This window comes from Mobula hypostoma, chromosome 1 (assembly GCF_963921235.1).
Source record: "Mobula hypostoma chromosome 1, sMobHyp1.1, whole genome shotgun sequence".
NCBI lineage: Eukaryota > Metazoa > Chordata > Chondrichthyes > Myliobatiformes > Myliobatidae > Mobula > Mobula hypostoma.
Window position 1 is genome coordinate 229547999 of NC_086097.1, and position 14436 is coordinate 229562434.

Below are 14436 nucleotides of genomic sequence, written 5' to 3' on the forward strand. Positions count from 1 at the left end.
AACATAACATAATAGTTACCTTGTGTAAGTCAATGGAAAAGGAAATGGCTTCTTTCACATAAAGAAGATTGGAATTGGAAAAGCAACCATACAGATCTACAGCATATAAAAAGACATTAGCACAGGGTTACTAGTTCTGACACTAACAGAACAATGACAATCTTATTCTAGTGCCATGTTCTATAGTTTTGTATCTACATCTACTTTTAAGTATTGACTTTTTAAAAAGCACATCCTGCTAGCTACTTATGCCTTTGTGCAAAATATGCCATGGTGGAAAATCCAGTGGAGGGAGAAGTTAAGAATCCTTTCATGTTAAAGGTTTAAAGCTGTAAATTGATCATCTCAAATTTTCTTCCCCGATGGAAGTATTTCCCTATTCTCATTCATTAATATCATATGTGTAAACTGTTATTTTTACACAAAGCACAAATCTAGTTCTGGCAAGGATTGGTAAAATTGCCTTGTCAGTGTCACCACATGCAAGAATGCTTTAAAACTCACTAACATTTTAAGACATTTCAAATTGCTTCTTAGCCTTTAATCCAAAAAAAATTGTTCTAATGGTTCATTACTGTCATGTATACCAAGATACAGTGGAAAGATTGTCTTGCATGCTGTTCATGTAGATCAAATCATTACACAGTACTTTGAACTACAATAAGGTAAACCAGGAAGTGTAGAATAAAGTGTAAAAGCTACCAAAGAAAGTGCAGTGCAGGTACAATTGCAAGAAAAAAGTTTGTGAACCCTTGGCAATTACCTGTTTTTCTGCATTAACTACTCATAAAATGTGGTCTGATCTTCATCTAAGTCACAATACTAGACAAACACAATCTGCCTAATCTAATAACGTACAAACAAATGTACTCATCAGTTTTGAGTACACCATTTAAAAAACTCAATCTTGGTTCAAAAGAAATATGTGAACCTCTGGGGTAATGTCTTTAAAAACAAAAACAATTTGGAGTCCGTTGTTCCAATCAATGAGATTGGAGGTATGTGTTGTAGAGGTACCCTGTCCTATATTTAAAAAAAGACACGCAAAGGTTACTGAGGGCCTGCTTTGCTCAAGAAAGATCTGTATGGACACCATGCCTCGATCAAAACAACTTTCAGAGGTCCTTGGAAGAAGACTTGTAAAGATGCATGAGGGCTACAAAAGCATTTCTAAAGACCTGGGTGTTCATCAGATCAGAGTAAGAGAAACTCTGCAAATGGAAGTATTCCATATTCTTGCTACTCTCTCCCTAGGAGTGGGTGTCCTGCAAAGACCATACCAACAGCACAATGCAATGAAGGAGGTGGTGTAAAAGTACCCAACAGTAACAGCAAAAGACCTGCATAAATCTCTAGAACTTGCTAAAGTCTGTTCATATGCCTACTATAAGAACAACACTGAACAAGAACAGTGTTCATTGAAGAACACCAGGGAAAAAACCACTACTCTCCAAAAAAAATGCACGTCTCAAGTTTGCAAAAGGCCACCTGGATGTTCCACTATGTTTTGTGGACAGATGAGACAAAAGTTGAACTTTTTGGCAGAAATGCACACTACTATATTTGGGGGAAAGGGTGGTATTGCACATCAACACCAAAACCTCACCCTAACTGTTAAGCATGATGGAAGTAGAGTCATGGTTTGGGGCTGCTTCACTGCCCCAGGGCCTGCAATCATAGAGGGACCAATGAATTCAAAATTGTATAAAGACATTTTACAGGAGAATGAAGCTTAATCGAAGTTGGATGATGCAACAAAACAATGATCCAAAACACAAAAGTAAATCAACACTAATGGTTTAAAAAGAACATTTTTGAATGGGAATGGCCAAGTCAGTCTAGACCTTAACCTAGTTGAGATGCTGTGGCATGACCTGAAGAAGGCTATTTATGCAAGGTATCCCTGAAATATTGATGAACTGAAACAGTCTGTATGGAGGAATGATCTAAAATTCCTCTTCACCATTTGGTGAAGGTTATTGGTGCTAAGGGAGATTCTACTAGTTATTAAATACACATACTTTTTCCAGCCTGGACTGCAAATGATTAAACAATGTGTTCAATAAAGACATGAAAAGTACAATAGTTTGTGTGTTATTAGGTTAGGTAGATTGAGTTTGTCTATTATTGTAAGTAAAATGAAGATCAGACCACATTTTATGAGTAATGAATGCTGAAAAGTAGGAAATTGCAAAGGGGTCACAAACTTTTGCTTGCAACTGTAAATTATAGTGTAAGGTAAATTGTGAGACCAGAAGTCCATTTTATAGTACAAGAGGTCTGTTCAGGAGTCGGATAATAATGGGATATAAGCTACCTTTGAGCTTGGTCTTATGTGCTTTCAAATATTTCTATCATCTGCCTGAGGAAAATGGAGAGAATTGAGAATGTCTGGGCTGGATGGGGTCCTTGAGTTTGCTGGCTGCTTTACTGCATAGTATATGTCTACTAATTTACCAGCTCTTAGATTATTCACGTTTATCAGAAACAAATCATCAACAGTAGTAATCCATTCTGCCCTTTGTATTTGCTGATCCACATATCCTTTAAAGCATTAAGAAATACTCTTATTTTATTAAAAATGTGTAACAACTTTGCCTCCACTGCTTCCTGTGGCAGAGAATTCTAAGTGTTACTGTCTTTAAGACTTTGTGTCTTTTTTTTATTAGATAGGATAGTGACTTTAATGTGCAGTTGAAGTTGTGTTATCTCAGTTTTATAAATAACAAACTAGGTTTTCTATGTTTCTAAGAAATGGATGTTGAAATGTAGAAACTTTGGGAGGGTACAGAGTAACAACTTATTAACTAGGTTTTAAATGCGCAGAAAATGTAACCTAAAGTTTGCAGAACAGAGCAAGCCCAGACTTAAATTAGCAGTCTTTATTTGAATACAGATAGCATTTGCAATAATATGTCTTGACAGTACAGATAGCTTTTAGATCAAATTCATAAGTTGCTGTTATAGAGATGTTGCAGGGTGACCAGGACTAGGCTATACAATGTTCCAAGTGAAACAAAGCGTGGAGTAATAGAAGATAGAGTACCAACTGACCAATTTGTCAGATGTTGCACTTTGCAAGATCAAATCTAAAGGCAGGGCACTAACAGTGTTGATGTATAGAGGGATCTTGGGGTCCAAGTCCGTAGCGCTCTGGAAGTGTTTATACAAGTTGGTAGTGTGATAGAGACGACATATGACATACTTGACTTTATTTGTTGAGCTAGTTCAAGAATCAGGAAGTTATGTTGCAGCTTTAAAACATCTGGTTAGATCACATCTACAATATTACATGCAGTTCTGGTTGCCCCACTATAGGAAGGATGCTGCCTGGATTATGAAATACCTCGAGGTGCATGACAAGATAGGCACAAGCCAGCATTGTTTCATGAAGGGAAGATCCTGCCTCACCAACCTATTGGAATTTTTTGAGGTAATCTCAAATAAGATTTTAGCCCGAGGGTCATGGACTTATGGAATTCATTGCCACATACAGCTGTGGAGGCCCGATCATTGAGGGTGTTTGAGGAGGAGAGTGATAGGTATCTAATTAGTCAGGGTATCAAGGAATATGGGGAAAAAGCCGGAAATTGGAACTAGATGGGTGAATAGTTTAGCCCATGGTGGAGTGGCGGAGCAGACTTGATGGGCCAAATGGCCTACTTCTGCTCCTTTGTCTTGTGATCTTGTGATTAACCAATTTCCCCCGGGATCAATAAAGTATGACTATGACTGTGTGCTATATGAAGATGTTGGAAAACTTGGATTGTTTTCTCAGGAGTAGCAGAGGTTGTGATGGAGACTTATTAGAAGTTTATAGGATTATGAGAGGCATAGATAGGTGGTTGGCATATTTTTACCATGATTGAAATATCAAATACTGGAGGTCATGCATTTAAGCTGAGAGAGGGATTCAAAGGAGAAGTGCAGAGCAAGTTTTTCTTTTACAAGTCGATGGGTGTCTGGAAGTGCGTTGCCATGGTTGGTGGTGAAGGCAAATATGACAGAGGTGTTTAAGAGGCTCTTAAATAGGCACACAAATGTGCAGAGAATGGAGAGATATGGGCATTTTGTCAGAGGAAGTGGTTTAGTAAGGCACGATGTTGTAGGCCAAGGCGCCTTTTTCTGATTCTGTAGTACTTGATGTTCTATGCGAAACTAAACTCAATTTAATAAGAGCAGGTATAATGACCTGAAGGTGAACTTGAAGTGGTTTGGAAAATAAGCTTAAGGGACAAGTCAGTTGATGATATTCAATCAGCTAGACTGTAACACTTCGCAGGAATTTATTCCAATTTTTAAAAAAAGTCTGTGAGAAAGAGGCACAATCTGTAGTAAACAAAGGAAGTCAAGGATAATACTTAATTGAAAAGTAGAAAATACAAAGTTTCGTGGGCTGGTAGTAGGCCACAGCACTGGAAAGTTGTTTTTGGATTCAGCAGTGAAAGTCTAAAAAGCTGATGATAAAAGAAAAAATTGCTTTGGTCGGAAAACTTGTACGTAAAAGTTTCTATGCATGCATAAATAGGAAGGCGGGGTTGGGACATCTAGAGAACGAGGCTGACAAATTAATAACAGGAAATAAGATATGGTAGGTATATCAAATCAATCTTTGAAGCAGTATCCACCCTGGAAGGCACTGCAAATATCCCTAAGGTAACAGACTGGCTAATTTTAAATAGGTGGAAGGGAGTATCAGTTCTTAACCCCAAATATTCAATTTTTCCATTAGACCTAGAAAGCCTATCATATCTGATAAATAAGACACAAGGTATTACATAACACAGTAATCAGTGCTGAAGATATACAAAGTGATTGCATAAACTATCAAGTATTAGGATAGCAAAGGCTATAAATTTTCAATCCCATTCTGATGAGTACTAAGATATGTGGATGAGTGACCAGCCAAAAGCTAGCCTCCTCTATTGTTTAGTTGAGTTTGTAGATGTAAAATGCTCGAATGCCAGATAAACTCAAGCAGTGAGGAATAGAATTGATATTATGGAGGAGAAAATAGAAAAGTATTTGAGATAAAGCAGTCATGGGGTGCAAATTAACCAAAGTGATAAAATTCTGAGCTTAGAATGATATTTGTACTTGCTTTTATTTTTGCAATCTAGGGCTTTGTAAACAAATACCAAAAATTATTTCAAAAATTATGTCAGCAAAAAGAGAATAGCTGTACATGTAATATTTAAAACATTAAAAAATATCATATTATCCTGTCTGGTTTTATTTTCTTTCAATTTTAATTCAAGGTTGAAAACTTTATGCCCCATGCCAATTTAAAAACCTGAACATTTTGGAGTAAATACACGAGCCTTAAAATAACATGCATCATTTTGAAAAATTAGGGAAGAATTGATGTGATTTTAACATTCTTTCTGTTTATAGTATTTGCAACTTGTTGCATGGTGTCAACAACGCTAGAAATTTCCTTGCAACTTTTTGACCGAAGAGAACTTTCCATCTTGAGTTGTGATTTCAGGACACCCAGGTCCTGAGCTAGTGTATCAATGTATCCCTTCATTCGAAGAAGTTCAGCATCTTTTTCAGAGATCTACATTGGCAATGCAAGGAGACAACAAATAAGATATACCAGGGAATAAATGCTAGAGGAACATTATAATTAGTTTATGAATATTTACATCTAGTAAATTTACAATTTGATAAATGTTTATGAAAATAGAATCTTCACACCCCAGATACAGTATGTACAGCTGCAAACTGTACTCTTATACTAAACTATCATCCGTTAGTTTAATATGAGAGGAATTGCAGTAACCACTGTCATTTGATCATTTTTACAATCTAATAGTATTCAAAATTGTTCACTTGTTTAGGAACAAGTAACCATAATTACCACTACTTATAGCTGCTAAAATAATTTTTCAAATCATCTGTTATTCAGTAAAAGAAAATTCAACTCTTCATCCTCTTGAGGATTAGCTAAATTAATGAAGTATAATTTTAAATGCTCAATGTGATACTTAGTTCTAGAAAACATTTACAGTTTTTAAATCATATGGATAGCATCCAGCAATATTGTGTCATACCTCATTTCATAGAGAAATTATAGACCAATGAGACTGACATCAGTTGTAAGCAATTATTGGAAGTTATTTTCAAGGTCAGGGTATCTAAGTATTTGGATAGAAGACCTGATTAGGATAGTCAACATGGCTTTTGCAAGTTAGGTCTCATCTAGTCATTGTTATAGAATTTTTGAAGGAGGTTACCAAGGTTGATGAAGGAAAGGTGGTCTTTGTCTACATGGGCATTAGCAAGGCCTTTGACAAAGTCAGTAATAGGAGGCTGGTCCAGCAGGTGAAGAATGAAGTAGCCAATTGGATTTAACTTTGGCTTAATGCGAGAAGCCAGAGAATGGTGATCGATGGTTTTCTCTCTGATGGAGACCAATAACTAGTGGTGTGCTGCAGAGATCGGGGCCAGGCCCATTATTATTTCTCATCTATATAAAATTATTTAGATAATGTGATAAACTGCATCAGGATATTTGCAGATGACACCAAAATTGATGGCACATTGGCGAGAAAGGCTATCAAAGCTTTCAGTGTGATCTTGTCCTGCTGGGAAAATAGGCTGAAAAATAGCAGATGGAATTTAATACAGACAGGTGTGAGGTGCTGCACTTTGGGAGGACAAACCAGGGTGAGGCGTTGTGAATGGTCGGGCTTGGAGGTGTGCAGTAGAACGAACGGACCCAGTAAATACAGATCCATGATTCTTGAAAGTGAGATCACAGGTAGATAAGAGTCATAAAGAGAGTTTTTGGCACATAGGCCTTCATAAATCAGAGCATTGAGTACAGGAGTTGGAATATTATGTTGAAGTTTTATGAGACTCAAAGATTCAAAGTACATTTATTAAAGTATATATACAGTATACAACCCTGAGATTCATCTTCCCACAGGCTGCCATGAAAAAGAGAAACACCATGGAATCTGTTTTTTAAAAAACATCAAACACCCAACATGTGAAAAAAGAACAAATTATGCAAATGGCAAATAAAGAGTGAATGACACACAGCATCTTAAACACCAAACTGCAGAATTCTTGAAGCAGTCTAGGAATGTTCAGTTTAGTTCAATTTAACTCTATCATTTGTTGACTGCAGGCCCCAGAGCTAGTCCACATTGAAGTGCCCCAATCAAATTCATGTAAAATAGCTATTAAAAAAACTAGTAATGAGAAATATGTAACATTAACCACAGAGTCCTCTTAAAAACAAGTCCAATCCTCAAGGCGTGCCAGTCAAACCTTGCCCAGACCCTGCACCTTGTTTCAGCAGCAGCAAGGAAGCAGGAAACTGGTCAAACACAGCTATATGATGCTGAACACCCACTCCCCTTCCACTTTCATCCTTGTTCAATCTCGTTCAACATTTTAATTGCATTACACCATTAAGCTGCACAGTCCGTGCTCAACCTTGTCAACCTCCCTCAGAGACAGCAAAACCATAGAAACTACAGCACAGAAACCATGAGATTGCTCAGTCAGTCCAAAAATACATTATCAAAATGTAACTTACAGGCTGCAATTGCATCCAGATTAGTAATAGAAGTATATTTGAAAGAAGAAAGAGAAGTAGTTTAGTGAACTGTCTGCAAGATGTTGACATTGGTCGCTGGCATCATCTTGCATTTAGAGTACTATGTGCCATTCTGCTCACCTACCTACATGAGAGATACCATTACAGTAATTTGAAAGGGTGCAGAGAAAATTTACAGGGTGTTGCTGGGACTTCACGACCTGAGTTGTAGGGAAAGGGTGATGGGTTAGGCCTTTATTCTCCAGAGGGCAGGAGAATGAGGGGAGTTCTTACTGAGATAAACAAAATTATGAGGGGTATAGATAAAGTGAATGCTTGCAGGCTTTTTTCTCCTCGCGTGTGGTGAGACTAGGACTAGAGGTAATAGGTTCAAGGTGAAACATTTAAGGAGAATCTGAGGGGGAACTACTTAGTTCGGATGGTGATGTGAGTATGTAATGAGCTGCCAGCAGAATGTTAGTTGCAGATTCAATTGTTACAACTATATAGTCATAGTCATACTTTTTTGATCCCGGGGGAAATTGGTTTTCGTTACAGTTGCACCATAAATAATAAATAGTAATATTACTATTAGTAAAAAGTAATAGAAATAATAAATAGTAATAGAAAATAGTAATAAATAGTTAAATAGTAATATGTAAGTTATGAAATAAGTCCAGGACCAGCCTATTGGCTCAGGGTGTCTGACCCTCCAAGGGAGGAGTTGTAAAGTTTGATGGCCACAGGCAGGAATGACTTCCTATGACGCTCTGTGCTGCATCTCGGTGGAATGAGTCTCTGGCTGAATGTACTCCTGTGCCCACCCAGTACATTATGTAGTGGATGGGAGACATTGACCAAGATGGCATGCAACTTGGACAGCATCCTCTTTTCAGACACCACTGTGAGAGAGCCCAGTTCCATCCCCACAACATCACTGGCCTTACGAATGAGTTTGTTGATTCTGTTGGTGTCTGCTACCCTCAGCCTGCTGCTCCAGCACACAACAGCAAACATGATAGCACTGGCCACCACAGACTCATAGAATCCGGCAGATGTTAAAGGACTTCAGTCTCCTCAGGAAATAGAGACAGCTCTGACCCTTCTTGTAGACAGCCTCAGTGTTCTTAGACCAGTCCAGTTTATTGTCAATTCGTATCCCCAACAATTTGTAATCCTTCACCATGTCCACACTGATCCCCTGGATGGAAACAGGGGTCACTGGTACCTTAGCTCTCCTCAGGTCTACCACCAGCTCTTTAGTCTTTTTCACATTAAGCTGCAGATAATTCTGCTCACACCATGTGACAAAGTTTCCAACCATAGCCCTGTACTCAACCTCATCTCCCTTGCTGATGCATCCAACTATGGCAGAGTCATCCGAAAACTTCTGAAGATGACAAGACTCTGTGCAGTAGTTGAAGTCCGAGGTGTAAATGGTGAAGAGAAAGGGAGACAAGACAGTCCCCTATGGAGCCCCAGTGCTGCTGATCACTCTGCCGGACACACAGTGTTGCAAGCACACATACTATGGTCTGCCAGTCAGGTAATCAAGAATCCATGACATCAGGAAAGTATCCACCTGCATCGCTGTCAGCTTCTCCCCCAGCAGAGTAGGGAGGATGGTGTTGAACACACTGGAGAAGTCAAAAAACATGACTCTCACAGTGCTCGCTGGCTTGTCCAGGTGAGTGTAGACACGGTTCAGCAGGTAGATCATGGCATCCTCAACTCCTAGTCGGGGCTGGTAGGCGAACTGGAGGGGATCTAAGTGTGGCCTGACCATAGGTTGGAGTAGCTCCAGAACAAGTCTCTCCAGGGTCTTCATGATGTGGGAGGTCAATACCACCGGTCTGTAGTCATTGAGGCCGCTGGGGCGCGGCGTTTTCGGCACAGGGACGAGGCAGGACGTCTTCCACAGTACAGGAACCCTCTGGAGCCTCAGGCTCATGTTGAATACATGGCAAAGTACTCCACACAGCTGAGGGGCACAGGCTTTGAGCACCCTGGTACTGACACCATCCGGTCCTGCAGCCTTGCTTGGGTTGAGACGTTTCAGCTGTCTTCTCACCTGTTCAGCCGTGAAGCCCACCATGGTGGTTTCGTGTGGGGGAGGGGTACAGTCATGAGAGCAGGTTGGGGGACTGTGAGGAGGGGTAGGAGGGGAGAGTGGAATATGTGTTGGTTGGGGGCCGACAACAGATGGCTCATGTGGGGGATGGGCAGAGGTTAGATAGGTACATGAACAGGATGATTTTACATAGTTCAGTACAGCACAGGAGCAGGCCATTCAGCCCAAAATATTGTTCCGAACCAGCTAAAAAGCGAGTCAAAAGCACCCAAACATTAATCACTCCTACCTACACCATTTCCATATCCCTCCATCTTCCATACATCCATGTGACTATCCAAACATCTCTCAAAAGCCTCTGATGTATTTGCCCCTACCACCATACCGGGCAGTGCATCGCAGGCCTCGGGTCCAAGTAGATGGGATTAGGCAGAAGATCGTACCAGAATGGACAAGAGGGGTTGGAGGGCCTGCTTCTGAGCTGTAGGGTTGTATAACTCTGTCATACTTTTGACATACCATGCACTGAAGACAGGTATTTTTTTAATAACATAATGGCAGACTTAAATAATTGCTACACACTTTAAATCAAAATACCTGCTTATGTAATTCAGAGATGTGTTCGACTAAACTGTTTTTCTCTCTCTTGTGATGGGAGATTTCCAGCTGGATACTGGAATGTCGTTTCTCCAATGTAACTAGCTGGTTCTGAAGTGATTGCCTGTTCAGTGCTGCAGAACTCTTCCCTTGCTCCAGACGTCGAATCTGTAAAGGCAATTACAAATAGAATTAAATATATATTCTGCTTTCCAGGTTCTTGCTACTCACCAATTTAATATATTTTTACTCTTGTATTTTCAAGTTCTCCTAGATCTTTGGTACACGGCTCTAACATTGACCAAGCAGGCACTCCTGTTTGGCAAATTGAATTAATTTCTCAAACATTAATTTGTAGAACAAGGCAGAATCTAATCATTAACACCTGTTCCTGATTCTATTTCCTTCCTTGACAGCATCTCACTCATTGTGGATTGAATACCCACTTCTTCAGGTTTTTAATTTGCTGAGTGGTATAAAAGAGGGATCTGAGAATACAGATCCATTCCTTGAAAGTGGCATCAAAGGTAGATTGAGTCATAAAGAGAGTTTTTGGCACATTGGCCTTCATAAACCAAAAGTAACACACACACAAAATGCTGGAGGAACCCAGCAGGCCAGGCAGCATCTGTGGAAAAGAGTGAACAATCAACGAGACCCTTCATCAGACCTGGAACGTTGACAGTTTACTCTTCTCCATAAATGCTACCTGGCCTGCTGAGTTCCTCCATCATTTCGTGTGTTCCTTTGGATCTCCAGCATCTAGAGATTTTCTCATGTTTGTGATGAAACAAAAGTTGGAGGTGTTGTGGATAGTGTGGAGGGCTGTCAGAGGTTACAGCGGGACATTGATAGGATGCAAAACTGGGCTGAGAAGTAGCAGATGGAGTTCAGCCCAGATAAGTGTGAAGTGGTTCTTCTTGGTAGGTCAAATATGATGACAGAATATAGTATTAATGGTAAGACTCTTGGCAGTGTGGAGGATCAGAGGGATCTTGGGGTCCGAGTCTATAGGACACTCAAAGCAGCGGCGCAGGTTGACTCTGTGGTTAAGAAGGTGTATGGTGTACTGGCCTTCATCAATCGTGGAATTGAACTTGGGAGCCGAGAAGTAATATTGCAGGTATATAGGACCCTGGTCAGACCCCACTTGGAGCACTGTGCTCAGTTCTGGTTGCGCTCACTACAGGAAGGATGTGGAAGCCATAGAAAGGGTGTAGAGGAGATTTACAAGGATGTTGCCTGGATTGGGGAGCATGCCTTATGAGAATAGGTTGAGTGAACTCGGCCTTTTCTCCTTGGGGCGACAGAGGATGAGAGGTGACCTGATAGAGGTGTATAAAATGATGAGAGGCATTGATCGTGTGGATAGTCAGAGGCTTTTTCCCAGGGATGAAATGGTTGCCACAGGAGGACACAGGTTTAAGGTACTTGGGAGAAAGTACAGAGGAGATGTCAGGGGTAAGTTTTTTTACTTAGAGAGTGGTGAGTGCATGGAATGGGCTGTCAGCAACGGTGGTGGAGGTGGATACGATAGGGTCTTTTAAGAGACTTTTGGAGAGGTACATGGAGCTTAGAAAAATAGAGGGCTATAGCTAAGCCTAGTAATTTTTAACACAGGGACATGTTCGGCACAACTTTGTGGGCCGAAGGGCCTGTATTGTGCTGTAGGTTTTCTATGTTTCTATAAACCAAAAGTATTGAGTACAGGAGTTAGAATGTTATGTTGAAGTTGTACAAGGTGTTGGTGAGGCCTGATTTGGAGTATTGTATGTAGTTCTGGCCATCTAACTACAGCAAAAATATCAATAAGATTGAAAGAGTACAGAGAAAACTTACAAGAAGTTGCCGGGACTTGAGGATCTGAGTCATATGGAAATGTTAAATAGGTTAGGACTTTATTTCCTGGAGTGTAGGAGAATGATGGAAGATTTGATAGAGGTATACAAAATTATGAGGGGTGTAGATAGGGTAAATGCAAGCAGGCTTTTTCCACTAAGGTTGAGTGGGACTATAACTATAGATCATGGATTTAAGGGTGAAAGGTGAAATATTTAAAGGGAATCAGAGGGAGATCTTCTTCACTCAGAGGGTGGTGAGAGTGTGAAATGAGCTGCCATTAGAAGTGGTGGATGTTGGTTTAATTTCAACATTTAAGAGAGGTTTGTAAAAGTATATAGATGGAAGGTGGGTGAAGGGCTATGGTGCATGTGTAGGTCCATGGGACTATGCAGAATAATAGTTTGGCATGGTCTAGATGAGCCAAAGGGTCTGGTTCCGTGCAGCAGTGTTCTATGATCCTATAAATTCTGCATTATATCTGGGTAGAACCCTACCCCTTGTTTAAATACACCTCTCTGCAAATGGGTGTTCGACTTCAGAACGAACACACCTCAGATAGTCAGGATGCACAACTGCTTCTCGCTTCCCATCAACCTCAGCATGGGTTCCCCACCCCCGGTTATAAATTGAACCCATTGCTGTACACTCTAGTTTCACATGACTACACGGCCAAACACCCGAGTAATCATATTGTCATCTTTGCCAATGACACGATAATAGTGGGGCTCATCACCACAAAAGAGGAGGTGGAGGAGCTAGAGGCCTTCTGTCAGGCAAATAAACTCCTCTTCAATGTCAACAAGGAGATGGTTACTGACTTCAGGAGAACTCTCACCACTTGCACCATTCTTTACATCAGCAGCGGAGTACTGGAAACTGCAAGCAGCTTCAAACTCCTGGAAGTGCACCTTCTCACACAACCTCTCATGGTCCCAGAACCCAATCGACACAAACAGGAAAGTTCACCAATGGCTTTACTTCTAAGGAGGCTGAAGTTAGGTGAACGATGCATGCCTATACTCACATATTCTACAGATGTGTAGCAGAGAGCATCTTAACGTGCTGCATCATTGTGTGGTAGAGAAACTGCACTGTGGTGAACAAGAAGGCTCTGCAATAGGTAGTTAAAACAACCCAATGCATCACTAGCACCAGCCTACCCCTACCTGCCATCAAGGACATATGTACAGAAAGGTACCGAAAAAGGGCCAGTAACATCATGATGGAACCCACCTATCCTGCAAATGAACTGTTTGTCCCACTCCCTTCTGGGAGGAGGCAATGTAGCATCCACACCAGGACCATCCCACTCAAAAAACAGTTACCTTTCTCCAAGCAGTAAGGCTGATCAGCACCTCCTCCACAAACCCACCCCACCCCAACACATCACACCCCCAACCATCACTACTTTTATCATTTCCTGTCAGTCACCTTATGTACAGATACTCCTGTGCCTAGTGTCACTTTATGTACATACAATTAATGTATATAAGTTATCTTATGTATTTGTGTTTTTAAATTGCTGTATTCTTTGTCTTATTGTGTTTTATTTTGTGCTGCATCAGATCCAGAGTAACAATAATTTCGGTTTCTTTTACACTTTTGAACTGGAAATGACATTAAACAATATTGAACCTTGAATCTCATACAAGTAAAAGTTCTGGAAGCTTTCAATGCTTATAAATTTTTATAATCCAATAGAAATATAAGAGAGAGAAATTCATTCTTTGCATTTGTTCTAAAAACAGCAAGATTGGTCAAAAAGTTTATGAACAAGAAGCAGCAAGTTTTTGCACATGCCAGTCTCGCCAATAATTATTTTAATATATTCACAATAAGTAAAATTTGTTTTTATTAAACTCATACAGAGAAGTAGCCCGAGTCCCATCTGAAAGTTTTCTCTCTGGACTGAAAAAGTATAATCACAATGTGTTCATGCTGGTTATTTCTTAAGGTTTCCTTTAAGCTTTCAGCTCCTGGATGTACAAACAAGTCACAGAAGTTAATTCTTTTCAAAATATCATTGGGTATTACTAATGGTAAATTCGAAGAACATAAAGGGGCCTATCCAGATGAAGAGTCCTGACCCAAAATATTGGCAGTCCAGTTCCCTCCATAGTTGTTGTTCGTCCATCGTACATCGATGAGGACCTCGACATCATTATGATGGTGTCGAGACTAGCGCATCATTTGGATTTAAGTGAGGGAGAGTTGCGCAACGTCAGCCTCACTCTCTCTTCCCAATTCCCATCTGGATCCAGTGGCAAGACAAGAGTCGAGACGGCTGGAGATGGGACTAGGCGCAGTGGATGACCAGGACGTCTTCTGTGTCTTGTCCTGATCTACATGTTCCACGACGCTTGCAGAGACCGCC

At 40.4% G+C, this 14436-nt stretch overlaps 1 protein-coding gene across 1 annotated transcript in view; it reads right to left on the bottom strand.

Annotated features, from left to right (window-relative positions):
- Positions 1-19: 19 nt before the first annotated feature.
- Positions 20-14436, bottom strand: part of LOC134355555 (chromosome partition protein Smc-like) — a 56604-nt gene continuing 42187 nt past the window's right edge. The window contains exons 7-8 of the mRNA XM_063065589.1: positions 10221-10388; positions 20-5560 (exon numbers count right to left, since the gene is read on the bottom strand). Of these exons, the coding sequence (XP_062921659.1) occupies positions 5351-5560; positions 10221-10388 (378 nt within the window). The 3' untranslated portion in view covers positions 20-5350. The remainder of the gene's footprint in view (positions 5561-10220; positions 10389-14436) is intronic.